Raw genomic sequence first — 15,004 nt, forward strand, 5'->3', positions numbered from 1 at the left:
GACAGAAGATGACTTTCAGCATTGTTTCCAACAAATGGAGCGTTGCAGGGATAGAGAAGGGGTGTATATTGAAGGTGATAATAAGTAATTAATTATGTTTAAAATGAAAATAAATTTTTTTACAATACCAGTCCCGTTATTTAATAGCCATACCTCGTTTATGTATACAGTAAACACAAAACAACTGTTTATGAAGAACAAAATAAAAGGTCATAAATAAAAAAACACAAAATTATATTTGTTTAGAGACACGACAATATCTAGTTTTCAACATAAATAAATAAATACTTTTTATACTTTTATTACTGCATTAGGGTTTTTTGTCAAAACAACTTAATTTTTAAGCCCATAATTTTTTAACTCCATCTCCTGTTTATTTGTACGATTAAGTCTGGACCTGATTTTGGAAAACTGGTCTATATCTATTTCATTTATTTAGGTTATATGGTTGGTATTATGAGTTGCTACATCTTTTACAACATTTTCAATAGATATATACATATATATATATATATATATATATATATATATATATATATATATATATGTATGTATATGTATAAGTATAGGGATTGATGTAGAGATCAATACAAGTCAGAGCCAAGATGAAGCTCACATGAACTTACCTCTTGTTGTCTAGTAGTCGTCAGTACTAATTAAAGTGCTTGATCACTGAAACTGAGAAATCAAGAACGTGTGGATCCTACATAGACTTCCAGGATCAAAACATTGTGGAGCCATTATGCGATGTTTGTGATGATTCTTGTATCACTGGCTGAACAATGGCTAATTACTAACAACCTTAAACTTCTTCCATTACCAAAAACAAACTTTAAACAAAAAAACCAAACTATTGTTTCAAAATTTCTGCTAAAGTTAACTTGGATATTGTGGTGCTGAGTCTGATATGTCTGAATCAGAGACATGTAACATTACACTTTGAAAGCCAAAACAACTACATTAAATTCAGATACGTGAAAACCTCTAAATGTATTCATCTTAAAGTGTATTTTGATATTTTATGCTAATCATTCAGAATAGAAATGTCCACCAGAGATGTCAGACAGCTTCTGTCTGTACAGTGACGTGGTTGGTACTTGCCCTAGTTACCTTTATATATATATATATATATATATAATATATATATATATATATATATATAGCTTGTTCTGTTGTTATCCAACACATCTTGTGCATGGTCATTCCTACATTACTTAAGTTTTTTATGCATGCTTAACCTAATGCATCTAAAGATGAGGATAGATTCCAATCTTCTAAAGATAGTTCCAATTTTGTAACGTTAAAAATGGCAAATGCCAGAAAACCTGTTATCCTCCAGATCAGATTGTACTTATATGTTTAAAGTTCATTATTGATAATTTGAAAGGCAAACATGATTTTGGGACATTTGCCGTTAATGTTTCAAAAACTTAATGTTATGTTTCAAAAACCAGTATCTTCCCTCTTCTTCAAGGGTTAAAAGAGAATATTTTGGAGTTTCTGCAAAGACAATATATATACTTAAGGAAACGTAGTATTTCTGTGTTGTAAGTTCTATGGAGAGTCAGTTGTCCATATACTTGATTAAGCATTAAACTGGTATAGTTTAAGTCAAAATATGACGTTGATACAAATTTTCATTAGGTGTTGCAGTATTCAATTATACAGTATACTACCTCTAAATAAGTTAAAGTGTTATTTTTTAACTCAGTTATTTATAGTATCTGATCTCACAGATCATGAATGATATATCAGAACTAGTACACACCTTCAGGCACAGAGAGGCAGTCTCGGTAGAACCATGCACAGCTAATCAACTGGACTCACTGTGAGAGGGTTTGTATGTGCCTCTGTCATTGAGATGGACGCTTACTAAGTGGAGAGCACTTTGTAGAAACACTTGTCTCTAGTCGTAAGGTACCTGTGGGCTGAACGTACCTATCAGTTTAAACAACAGATCACTGCCTGCACATACACACCGACAAAGATTTCCTCTTTTCACTCTTATTATTAATGAACTCTGTAATATAACTCGTATTTACCAGCTGTCAAGTCAGCATCCTACTAGCTATTCAATTGCTTGCCTAGATATTTTTCTCTTATGTGATAACATTTTGTGCAATTTATTTTTAATTATTAGTATATTTTATAACCAGCAAATAACAAGTAGACAAAATAAGAATAACAGTTTTATTTTTACATTACATTACTCTACATAAATTATGTGTCAAATATAGTGAGAGCTATGGTGAAGTATTATAATTTAAAAAAATACAAAAGGCTAAAATGTTTTCTTTACCTGCTAAACTCTCACTAATGTCAAACAAAAATAAATGCTATCTTTTAACAATTAAAAACATGAGTGTAAGGTGAATTAATGCTGTGTGAAATGAATTAATTGCCAACAGAATGGTATCCAACCATTATTCAGGTTTTAAACAAAACCTCTTGTTCTGATACCAGGTTTTATATTGAATTAATATAAAACATACTTAAATCTAACAAATAAAATAAATCTGCATTTTTTTTAAATAATCAAACATTCTAAGAAACAAACAAGCAACTGCTTATCAATTAATCCTACGCTGTACATTGTCTTGGCTGCCTTTGATCAGCGACACACCCAACACACCAACATCGAAGTTGGATTTAACCGGGGTCGGCACTGCAGCGGTGGGTTGGATGACTGGTTCTGGTCGGTGAAGATATGGTGGACCGTTCTCTGCCAATTTTGTTAGAAATTCCCCAAAGTCATGATTGAATAGTCTGTTCAATTTCTCACATCCATCCATCCCTTCAGAAACTAACTTTTCGTTTTCCCAGGTAAACCTACATTCGTCTATATTGAGATGATCAAAACAAATAATCATTCTCCTCATGGCTAAAATTCTCTCGACTTCAGCTCTAACTGCGAATAGTCGAGCGCGCTTATAACGCACTTCTTCTGGAAGGTCTTGAAATACAGCATATTCTGTGCCTTTCAGTTGGAATCGTTTAGATAGAATTTCATGTACGTCCTTGTCATCGGGAAACTGTGCTAAAATCAACGATTTGTTTTTGGTTATTGGGTAAGCACGGTTCACCCACAACTTGTTTGACATGTCAAACATTTCACAGCAAAAGTTTACTACAGCCTCTTTGTAGTTATCCTCAGATGTAAGTTTTAAACCTTTAAAGATGACGTTATTCCTACGAGAGTAACAATCTAAGCTTAATACTTTTTTCTTTAGGGAATCAATCTCCTGTTTTAAAGTAACATTATCTTCTTGGAGGTCTGTGATTTGAGTTTGGATCTTACTGGAGGTTTTTGTCGTAATATTTTCTAATTTTTCATCAATTAATGCTCTTAAATCGGACACTGATAACTGTCCCACCAAGGATGGCTTAGTTTCCATATTGACTAGTTCGTAGACAGGCGTGGTCTGTTACAACTATTGCTGCTCGATACAAGTTAAACCGCACCAGCAGTGCCAACCTAAAACAACAACAAAAACTAAATCAATTACAGGTCTATGAAAAGCTCAACAAAACTCATAGGTACATAAGATTTTGGCAGAGAAAGTTTTTAGTATAAATAATTATTATTATAGTACTTTTCAAAATTCTCAATCAGACGCAGATAAACGAACGATACTGTATAGTATCGGTTATATAGAAAACTTGTGCAATTTATCATAAAAACTAATTTAACTATTTTCAAAGACAACAAGCAATACTTTCCTCCCTGACTACTGAAATGAGGGTTGCCAAATAAAGGCATTAAAAAAGACAAGTTTATAGTAGAGGTCATAAATGTGTGTGTGCGCGTGTGCGCGCGTGTTTAATGTACCTAGGCTCATGAAATCAAAATCCTGTAAAACAACTTAGATTTATACTTCTGCCAAGCCATTACATATCTGAAGAAATCCACTGGCAAATTGAAATAATAGAATATGACATGTTTATTTCGTCATGGCCAGCTTCATTAAAAAAAACAAAAGACAATAAAAATTGTATTTACTAACTACCATTTTTATTTTAAAAATTATTATTTTAATCATTCCATGGACAGTTAAACTTTCAACTTTTGGGCAAAACATTTTTTCGTTGTAAAAAGAATAAATATCAAAATAAACGGAATTGTACAGATATGGAAAGCATGTTCCTATCAATCTTTACCTTTCATATTACAACTCTCAATGTCGTATCCATTTGATTATGTTCCATTGATACATCAAATGGCCCCTGTAGTTTTAGTGAAAAAAAACATCCCTCGAAATAGTACGTATCAAGTCATGTAAAATTACAGAGGGATTCACTATGAATGCATCTAGTCAGCAGTCCATATTGTCATATTTCGTCAACAAGATGTTCCTTATGTTAGTATGGGGTAGGCTAGGACTGTAGTCTACATGAATATCCAATACTTGATAATGTATGTTAAGGCATTGAGAATTCTAATGTTAAATGTAAACATTGAAAGGATAATTCTTTTATGTATTTGGATTTTGTTTCTTCCCATAACTTATTTGACAATATCAGTAACATTTTTTTTTCGCCAAAAAAACAAGTACCTCTTAAAATAGTAGCATCTATAAGGCATTTTTTAAAGTGGAGAAGTAATCAATAAATTCAAAATTAGCCCAAAAACAGATATTTCAAATAAAACCATAACTGGATTGTTAGAATCATCGCAAACTCTATAAGCAACCTATATGGTATGAGAGAGAATGAAAAACTCATAAAAGGTGCAAACTGTTTAAAAATTGACAGTTAAAACATGCTCTATTGACTTACGAGTATATAATGGATTATGTTTTATTTAACAAGTGGTAGAAAACAATATTGTCTTACACTGGCACAAGAATTTGACAATCAGAACATTTTTGTATTATACTAATATTAGTATTTCTTTGTTTACTGATTATTCTAACATGATATTAAAGTATTACGAATAAAATATGCTATAGATTATGCCAAACTATATTCAGTAAATTGTTAACTATTTAATAATGTATGGCTGCAGTTCAATAAGAGACTGTCAAAACCATTGATTGTAAATATTTAAAAACAGTTATCGATTGTATAGTATCGGTATTATAATAGTTTATCAAATATAAATTAAAAAAGACAAATTGACAAGAGACATGAAACCAAACCATATTAACAAAATCAACCAAAGAAACACCAAATTTAACTACTATAATCAATATATACAGGTTTTAATTTCCTGGATATACATTTCTAACAGCCTTTAAAAAGAATTTGAATGGACATTCTCATGAAAATTAAAGTTCCCCTCTATATAAGAATTGAAATGAAATTAAATACGATTTTAAAGGAATATACACACTAAAGAGTAATATACACATTTAGAGACAAGATTTGGTAAATGATTAAAGAAAAGCATTCTTAGAAGTATCCATGATAACTTTACATATTATTTAAATTAAAATTATATGGAAATGAGCCTACATAGGCAAGCAGTCTGTGCATGGATTAAGTACAACTATCAGTAAACAGCAGTATAACATTCCTCATGAAATTATTAATAACCAAATTAAATAATAATAATTAAATTTGGAAATACTGTTTCGAAAAAAGATTGATTTTATTGGATTTTAAAAACAATTTTTTTTTAATAAATAAATACAATAAAGTTCAAATATGATGAAAAAACCACATATATGGTTTGATAGAAAGTTGCTATAAAATTAAATAAGGCAAATCTCTACAATACGTTTGCAACAGTAAAGGATAAGGATTAAAAATAAACAATACTGCAACAAAATACAAATACCCCACTTGCCAGAGGTGAGTGGGTAGTGGGAGGAAAGCAAGTTCATCCAATCCCATTTTAAGGTAAATGAAAAGTATTATAAAATGGATACTAGAGGTAAACTTCTGTACAGTATTTGAGCAATGAAGTGGTTGTAGATATTGATCTTTTGATGGCATAGAAATGTTTATAAATATGAATTAAAAGATGTTTTATAGTCTGTAACGCCATTTCAGATCTTTTAGATCTTGAAATAAAATTTTCTCTCTCTCTTATAAAAAATTTAACGGACAGACAGGACGGCTGAATCGTGAAAGAGAATGTCAGCTCGGAAATGCATGAACGTCTTCAGTCTAACTTTTAAAATGGCCTTTTGAATATTTTAAGTAGTTGTACTAAGATTTTGAAAGCCCTCCTCCTCCCAAGTAATAACACCGAAGGACGATAAGGGTTGTACGCAGGCAAAATAAGTTAGTTTCATCTTTCTCACTCAAATGTTACGCAATTGCCTGAATGCATAAATAATCCCCATAATTTTACATTTCAAATAATTAATATTCTTATTCCAGTGACTGTCGATTATCAACCCTAAATATCTATATGAAGTAACCTTTGCCTATTCCCTCGCATGTTTCTATCAAAGTTGATATCACATTTGTGTAATTTCAATAAATAAGACTTAGATTAGGTTTTGCAGATATCGAGTTAGAAGATGTTGTATTGAAGGATATTATTAATGTGGAGCAAACCCACCACAAAAACCAGAAATGTGTCCTAAAATATCATCCTCCTTAACAGTATTTAATGTAAATACAGAGCCTTGTCTAAAGTCTAACCCATCAATATCTGGGGCTCCTTCCAAATTGATTTATCCAACACACAAGTGGTCAAATTCCATGTCCTTGCGCATTTATTCAACACAATCTTACCTTTATACGAGTTTTTTAATGAAGTTAATTGCACCGATAAAAATTTTAAATATATAATGCAGTGCTGAGATATTCAGCGGCCAATGAATGCTTCTCTATGGATCATGCATTGGGTTCAAATCGGAATTGTCGCTTTTGTCCGAACTAGACCTGAAGCTCCTTTTCTCTACCCACTATTAAACTGTCACTACCAGGAGGCTACATATTCCAACACATTTTTGCCAGTAATTTTCATGGTTGAGCGGTCAGGTTGAGCGCCCCTGACAATACTTTGCGGCACCCCAGGAAGCCATGGGACACACTTTGAGAAGCACTTGTGTAAAAGTATCTTTATCGTAAAAGTAACCTGTACCAGGTAGCCTACTATCAGTTTGCGGTATCTTGTACTCGCAGGATACGGCAAAAAATACCCTTTGGAATAGTTTACATACCTACATAACAGTTTTCGCAGAAGTGAGTATGTTGCCATGCTCTGAGCAGTTCTGAACTGTGATCATTTGTTATCATTCGTTGTCACAACGAGGCAACACCGCTCTGGCCAGTTTGACGATTTGCACCTTAAAACGAGCAGTTCTCGGTTACGATAAATTAACAATACCTGTAGTGTTAAGAATGAAACAATTTTAATATTGGGTTACAACATTCCATGCTTAAGATAACGATTAAGAGCTCCATGACGTAAGTTAAGAAGATGGTAATTTAATAACAACTTTATTCCCATACTATTCTAAAATAACTCAGTTTCAATGTACTTCCATTTATAATGTCAGTGAATCTTCACAATGTGGTGTTTTGTATAAAAATTTGGTCTTTATCGAATCCAAGTTTCCAAGCTATGGATATTTAATTTGCAGTTTGGTTGAAAAGCGCCAAAACCGATATTTTTATCGTTGTCATCAATATAAAATCTTGAAGTTATTGTTGTTAGTAAACAATTTTATATGAGTAGAAATGCAGAAATAAACAAGCGAAATATTAATATAACTCATGTTATAGTAGCTATGTTACATAAGTCTTGTTCAACTTTCGGAAATCTATACCTACTTTCTGACATAAGGTTACTGGTGATTGGTTGTAGAGTGGTTTTAATGCAAAATTTATACACTTTGGCCTCCACTTCGCCCTCTTTTAGTCAGTTCATAAGTACTGTAAAACAACCATTTTATTAGTACCTAATATTTCAAAGATTTCATGGGGGAGTGACCCCGCCCCCTTACTGGTCTGGGGGTGTTTCCATAGCCCCGACTCCAAGGTGTTCCAGACATCTCCCATAGAAGATTTATGGGTGCGCCACTCAGTTCACACGTAGCATGTCGCAAATCCAGTAAACAATTGAAATAATTATTATTTATTACATCCATTACCAATATATCTATATTTAAGTCACCTACAAATATTCACATCGTGTCCTTTATTGTAGTAAAGACCGCGTTTGTCAAGAATACTTTTAACCAGCTACTATTGGTTAAACTTATCATTTAGATATATAAACTGTAAACATATCCCATAATCATCTTCAAGAACAACCTGTGAAGTGGTGAGAGCCTCTTTGCGTAGTAACAGTCCCGTTACACTTATCCTTCCATACTCAGCACCCCCTCCCTCTCCCACAACCACTAATCCGTCAAGACTACTACATCTAATTAATACTCAAAGCTTCTAGATGAATTTATTAGAAGTTCACAAAGTTCTTTGAAATACTTCTTATATTTATTTAAACTAACTTAAAACTGCCTCAGTTTTTGCTGTAAAATGTTGAAAAAAAAGAATAGGATTTACAATGTTGACGAATTGATTTATTGGTTAATTTGTTAGCATTGTTGTTTTCTTTGAGCATGCTCATACTCCAGCATGATGCGTAGTCCACTCACTCAGTCGGTACCATGTTACATAACAATTAATGAAAGCCATAGTTAACAATATACCCTCATTCATATACATACATATACACAAACATAAGTGCACGTATATGGACAGAGGGTTCTTCTGTCTGTTTTAATCTGACGTTCTCAACCAAATTACATTGAGAATACTTATATTTGAAATTAGAAGCTCCTGGAATATAGTTGTTATAATTTTAATTTAAGAAGAATACTTCTGATAATACTTGTCAACAATTTTTTTAGGTTAAGAATGTAGTAGACCTTTACCTCCCCCAGAAGACGGGAACATGGATATTCTAAGCGTCATGTACAAAGTATATTATATTATATTGGTAAATATAATATAGAATAAAATACATGTTATCCTAGAACCTTCATTACCTTTTCAGGTATTGGAAGGCCTAATTACAGAAAACATAATATTATTTCACATGTTTTATTTTTAAAGTGGCAGCTTCTTAAAATATTTAACTCTTTTAGTGCCAACGTCCTGTTGCATAACCTAAATTTAACATAACAACGTCACTATGCATAAAATGCCCACGTCCTATTGCATAACCTAAGCTTAACAACGTCACTATGCATAAAGTACCAACGGCCTGTTCAACGGACGTCGTTCTAAACACTACACCTAAAATGCCATCAATTGGTTAACCGGACGTCACGAAAAAATCTATAAAAATTAAAAAATAATGTTTTATTTACTAAGAAATATTTTCTTCATTATAAACATATGGTTTTACATAAAAACTCATGATTATAGTGTATAAATACATTATATATATATACAGGGTGAGTGGCTCTTGGTGTGACAAAATTTTTTGGTTATAATGCGATGTATAAATATGATACAATGGCGGTTATAAAAAAGTCTAACTCCAAAAAATTAGGTCTGAAAATGAATTATTTTCAGTTTTTCTAAAAAACCCGTGTTTTTGTACATAAATCTGATATTTCTCAGCAACGTATAGACATCATGTGAGCAAACTACATAATTTTTAGATTCTCCGTTAAATTTTAAATTTGAAAAAGTTATCGGTTCAAACGGTAAGAAAAGAAAATTAAGCTTCAGGTCGATTCAAATGGCAAAGTTGCTATGTTTCAGAAAAACTTAAATATCATTGAACCCCTTCTTTTTACCACACACTGTACACAAGAATGTGTCAAGTGATATTAAAAACTTTGCCATTTAATAGGCTTTAAAATTGTATGCCATATGACCATAGTTAAGTATTTCGGGTTACCTACTTTTATTGGTTTGAATATTAAAAATCATGCAAGCTACAAAAAAGATTAAAACAATTTAATAACAACTGTACTTAATTTTTTATGTTTTATAAAACTGCCTCATAAAAACAAGGAATTGAAGATTACAAAAAAGTAAAGCAGTTTAAAATAATTTGTGGATGATAGTCTATTGATTAATGGTTTAATCAATGTTTTTATCAATGTTTTAATTTCTTATCTTATCACTTTCACCAGTATTATTGTACATTCATTCCTTATCTTTTTTTATGAAGACCAGTGTCCACATGAATTACTTCCACCTCCAATAAACTATTTTTTGTTCAATTTAGTCAAGTGTAGGCTTGCCATGGAGTTCACTACTCGAGAAATACGCTGATATGCACTTTATTTACGGGTTTTGTGATGGAAATGGCGCGTGCTGCCCAAAGAGAGTATCAAGCTCGCTACCCTGATCGCCGACTTCCAGTCATTCTGTGTTCTCAAGACTCTATCACAACGTCTTGTGGAGGGAGGTACAGTTCACAAAAAGACCTAACGAAGTAGGACACATTGTTCATGATGTAGGATTAGATGAAGTAGTTCTAAATTCAGTTCGGAATGATAGTAGTAGACAACTTGCTAGAGACGTAGGTGTATCACAATGGAAGGTTTTGGACATTTTGCATAAGAATAAGTTCCATCCATACCATTGTACGCCTGTTCAAGGTCTGAAAGCAAACTGATTATGCTCCTAGAGTACAAATCACCCCACACCGGACAAGGGAACAATCCTTTCAAACGCGTTTTAGTATTAATGTTTGGTGTCGTAGTCTTAGGCGACCAATTGATTGGCCCTCACATATTTGATGGAATTGTAAATGGAACAAACTACTTAGATTTTTTGCAATACGACCTACCTAACCTTCTAGATGGTTTTTAAACAATGTTGAAAGAGACGAGCTTATATTCCAGCCGGATGGAGCCTCTCCACATTTTAATGCAACAGTACGTCAATGGCTGGACTGAAAACTATCCCGAGTGGATTGAACGTGGGGAACTGTCGCATGGCCTGCCCGATCTCCCGACCTTACACCTATGGACTTTTTTGTGTGGGGTTTTTTAAGCAGGAAGTTTTATTCCACCCCAGTAAACTAAGAAGAAGAATTACGAGGCAGAATTGGTCTGGCTGCTCAAAGGCTTCGGGAAAAAACTGTCTTTTAACACGACCGTTGGAGTAATGAGAAAGCGAGCAAGAGCTTGTGTGAGAAAAAGGAGGTCGCCATTTTAAGAATGAACTGCAATGATTTTACTTTTAATGTTTTGTGTTCATGATGTATATTCTAATTTTCATTTACTTTATTGATAATTGATTAAAGTTCCATTATTAAATATCTTTACTAATGCTCAAAAATTATGTTTATTATACCGTCCTATGACTACTCAGTGTTTAAACCTTTAACCTATACTGATTTTTTTTTTAATGGCAAAACACCTAAATAGTTGGTATAGCATACCTTGTTTTATGAGGCAGTTTTATAAACATAAAAATTAAGTGAAGTTGTTATTAAATTGTTTTAACCTTTTTGTAGCTTGCATGTTTTTTAATATTCAAACCAAATAAAAGTAGGTAATCGAATACTTAACTATGGTCATATGGCATACAATTTTAAAGCCTATTAAATGGCAAATTTTTTAATATCACTTGACACATTCTTGTGTACAGTGTGTGGTAAAAAGAAGGGGTTCAATGATATTTAAGTTTTTCTGAAAACATAGCAACTTTGCCATTTGAATCGACCTGAAGCTTAATTTTTTTTATCTTACCGTTTGAACCGATAACTTTTTCAAATTTAAAATTTAACGGAGAATCTAAATATTATGTAGTTTTGCTCACATATGTCTATACGTTGCTGAGAAATATCAGATTTTATGTACAAAAACACGGGTTTTTTAGAAAAACTGAAAAATAATTCATTTCAGACCTAATTTTTGGAGTTAGACCTTTTTTATAACCGCCATTGTATCATATTTACATTGCATTATAACCCAAAAAAATTTTGTCACACCAAGAGCCACTCACACCTGTATATATATATATATATATATATATATATATATATATATATATATATATATATATATATATAGAACAAATGTTACACTGAGGCGTCCTGCCAGATGTCCCGGAAAAGATGCAAATCCTGATACGCATTTTGAAAACAAAATACCAATAATATGGAGAAGAACTGATGTATTTGTACTACAACCAGCACAAAATATGGTGGAAAAGAAGAAAATCAAGATTAATGAGAACAAAATCTTAAAACGGTTTGCATCCTATGTGTTTTTCTTTTCATCCTTGTTAAGATTTTGGTTTTTTATGTTATCCCACTTAAAAACTAGATTACTTTTAAAATGTATTATTGGCAGTTTAGTTTAGTTTTACTTGTGTTTTTAATTATGTTATCTTTATTTTCCCTTAACTTTATATTTTGTGTAAATTCATAGTCTGATTTATAATCTTAAAAAAATATGCACGTGTTAGATTTATAAAAAAAGTCACTATTTTTATTTTTGAACAGTTTACCATTCAATTAATTTCAACAGTTTTCATAATTTAGTGGATTTAGCAGTTAATTTATTAAATAGTGCCTAGCTATATTTTTATCACCATTTGGAGGTCCAAATAAAAAACGAAATATTTTTCATGTAAGTAAATGTTGTTATAATAAAACATACTTTAATTTGAGCCAGGCTATTATAGCATTTTATTTCAATAAATTGAATTTTTATCTATAATTAGGTAAAAAACCATTAAATTTGTGCGACAAATAACAGAGATACAAATTATTTACCAACACATTGCAAAAATGTATAGAAACCCTCTGGCACTGGCAGGTACACACTAGTAATAAATGCTTGGCGGAGCATAACTTGAAAAATACCTATGGTACTAAAAGGGATAAGTGTAAATATCTTAAAAAACATCATATCATAAAAAAGTCACAGTTATTATATTCTAGTTAAGACAATTTAATTACCAATCCAATGACAACAAGTTTACGAAAATCTGCTCATTTGAATCCGTATATCCGTCGTGTACATGTATTTTCCACGGAAAAGGTTTATATTATGATATGCCCATTGATTTTGTACTGCAATTTACAAACTGCAATTAAGAGACATTTACTTGTATTAAACAGCCAAACATTATTTGAAGGCGCTAAGTTGTGATACATATTATTTGTCTTCAAAATAAATTTCGGGTTGATCTTAAAGCTTGAGTGTAAGACTACTTTATAACAAATTACATGTATGAGTACGATGGCTATAAACATACACCGTGGCAACAAGGCAAACTCTACACCACCTTCTTGGTGGTGGCGTTGGAAATATAATTCACTTGAATCACAAGTGCACATACAAGGGCAAAGCTTACGAAAAGCGTGCGTAGCCGCGACAAACAGCTAACTACATATTGTATATATATATATATATATATATATATATATATATATATATATATATATATACAAAACAGCTACTTTATATATTGTTGATCAGTCACATATTTTAATCTCAATTAACGATATATTGCCTATATAGCTCTTAGTTCATAGCTCATTGTAGAATGTTCAATAATTGATTATTATTTATTATGTTTCGTTTCTAATATTGCTCTAGGATATTGTCAACATCCCACGTATACCATTTATATAATCAACCAATGCCACTTAATATGAATTTAAATCAAAATGTCCTTTTTGAATTAGTGTTGATATATATGTAAAAAATGGTGTAAGTACTGTAAATAAATAAATAAAACATGTTAAAAGTCAAAAGGAACATTTATCATGGCTGTAACACATATGCATTATTCTACACCACTTGCCTGATACCATAACCACATACCTGCCCCAGCCTTCACTTGCCTAAATTTGCTCTACCCATTAATTTAACCTACCATGAGTGTGTCGTAACTTAATCCTAAATGTTAGGCACAGATGCCATAACCTAGGCTACTTGTACTCAAACCTATCATACATGTTGACCTACCCCCTGCTAATAACCTAACTTGTAGGCTTATTCCCTAGGTCACTAAAATAGTGAAATTTAACACAAAGTTTTACGGCTCTGAATTGGTTGGTTGGCTTATTGTTCATAATTGAGGAGGTTCTGCTTTAATAGCCTGTATAAGAGTAATAATTGAAATTGATTAGACTTAAATAGTAATGTAGTAACAAATGTTTTTATTATCTGCGAAACACAGTATTACATAGTATGATTTGTACAAATCTTACCGTAGTTAATACTTTGTAAATGAATCAAACTTTTTTAAATAGTTTAACTTCGAATATTAATGAATGTACAACTAGTTACAAATTGATTTCACGTTAACTAAACTTACCTAATTGTTACTGCCGCAGAAACACAACTAAATAAATTAACAATTAATTAATAATGGTTACAAAATCACGTCCGGTTTGAATCGAGACTACGCTTCACTTAATCCACGGCCTGTTGTATTTAATCTTTCATTCAATAAAATACTATAATTTGTTGTTTTTGTTTAGCTTTAGTTCATATTGGATACCGTTATTTTGACGTCATTGTGGTATTGTTTGTAATTATTGTGTTATTGTAAAAAAGTAATGGTAGCTCATTCACCTGGCGAGTGGGAGATCCGAGTTGGAGTTCCGGCGGAGCAAGTACTTTTTGTGATCGAATGTTTATTGAAATTAAATTCGGCTATTGCCAATTATACAAATTAAATTAATGTAAATAAAAGTCGTTTGATAGATATTTGGTCTTCCGATCATATGCTAGTTTCTTTATTTAAACGCATATATGACGGATACGGCCAAATACAAAATAATTGAATCGTTAAAAGTAAGGGCTGTAATAGTACCTAGCACTTTCACCCGGCAAGTGAGAGATTCAGGTAGTTTTTGTGATTCAATGTATATATATATATATATATATATATATACATTGTATATATATACATTTTATATATATATATATATACATTGTATTGTATATATATACATTTTATATATATATATACATTGTATGTATATATATATATATATATATATATATACAGGGTGAGTGGCTCTTGGTGTGACAAAAATTTTTGAGTTATAATGCAATGTAAATGTGATACAATGGCGGTTATAAAAAAGTCTAACTCTAAAAATTAAGTC

The 15,004-nt window shown here is 31.6% G+C and overlaps 1 protein-coding gene across 2 annotated transcripts; it reads right to left on the bottom strand.

Moving 5' to 3' along the window:
- Positions 1-2,176: 2,176 nt before the first annotated feature.
- LOC124361500 lies at positions 2,177-14,274 on the bottom strand. 2 transcript variants are annotated; one of them, XM_046815555.1, is made up of 2 exons: positions 14,206-14,274; positions 2,177-3,475 (listed from the first exon to the last, which is right to left on the bottom strand). In XM_046815555.1, the coding sequence occupies exon 2, from the start codon at positions 3,393-3,395 to the stop codon at positions 2,571-2,573; it is 825 nt and encodes a 274-aa protein (XP_046671511.1). In that variant the 5' UTR covers positions 3,396-3,475; positions 14,206-14,274; the 3' UTR covers positions 2,177-2,570. The 2 variants fall into 2 exon arrangements, with proteins under 2 accessions (XP_046671511.1, XP_046671512.1); XM_046815556.1 differs by lacking the exon at positions 14,206-14,274 and adding an exon at positions 7,119-7,255.
- Positions 14,275-15,004: the final 730 nt, after the last annotated feature.

This window comes from Homalodisca vitripennis, chromosome 4 (genome assembly GCF_021130785.1).
Source record: "Homalodisca vitripennis isolate AUS2020 chromosome 4, UT_GWSS_2.1, whole genome shotgun sequence".
Classification (NCBI taxonomy): Eukaryota; Metazoa; Arthropoda; class Insecta; order Hemiptera; family Cicadellidae; genus Homalodisca; species Homalodisca vitripennis.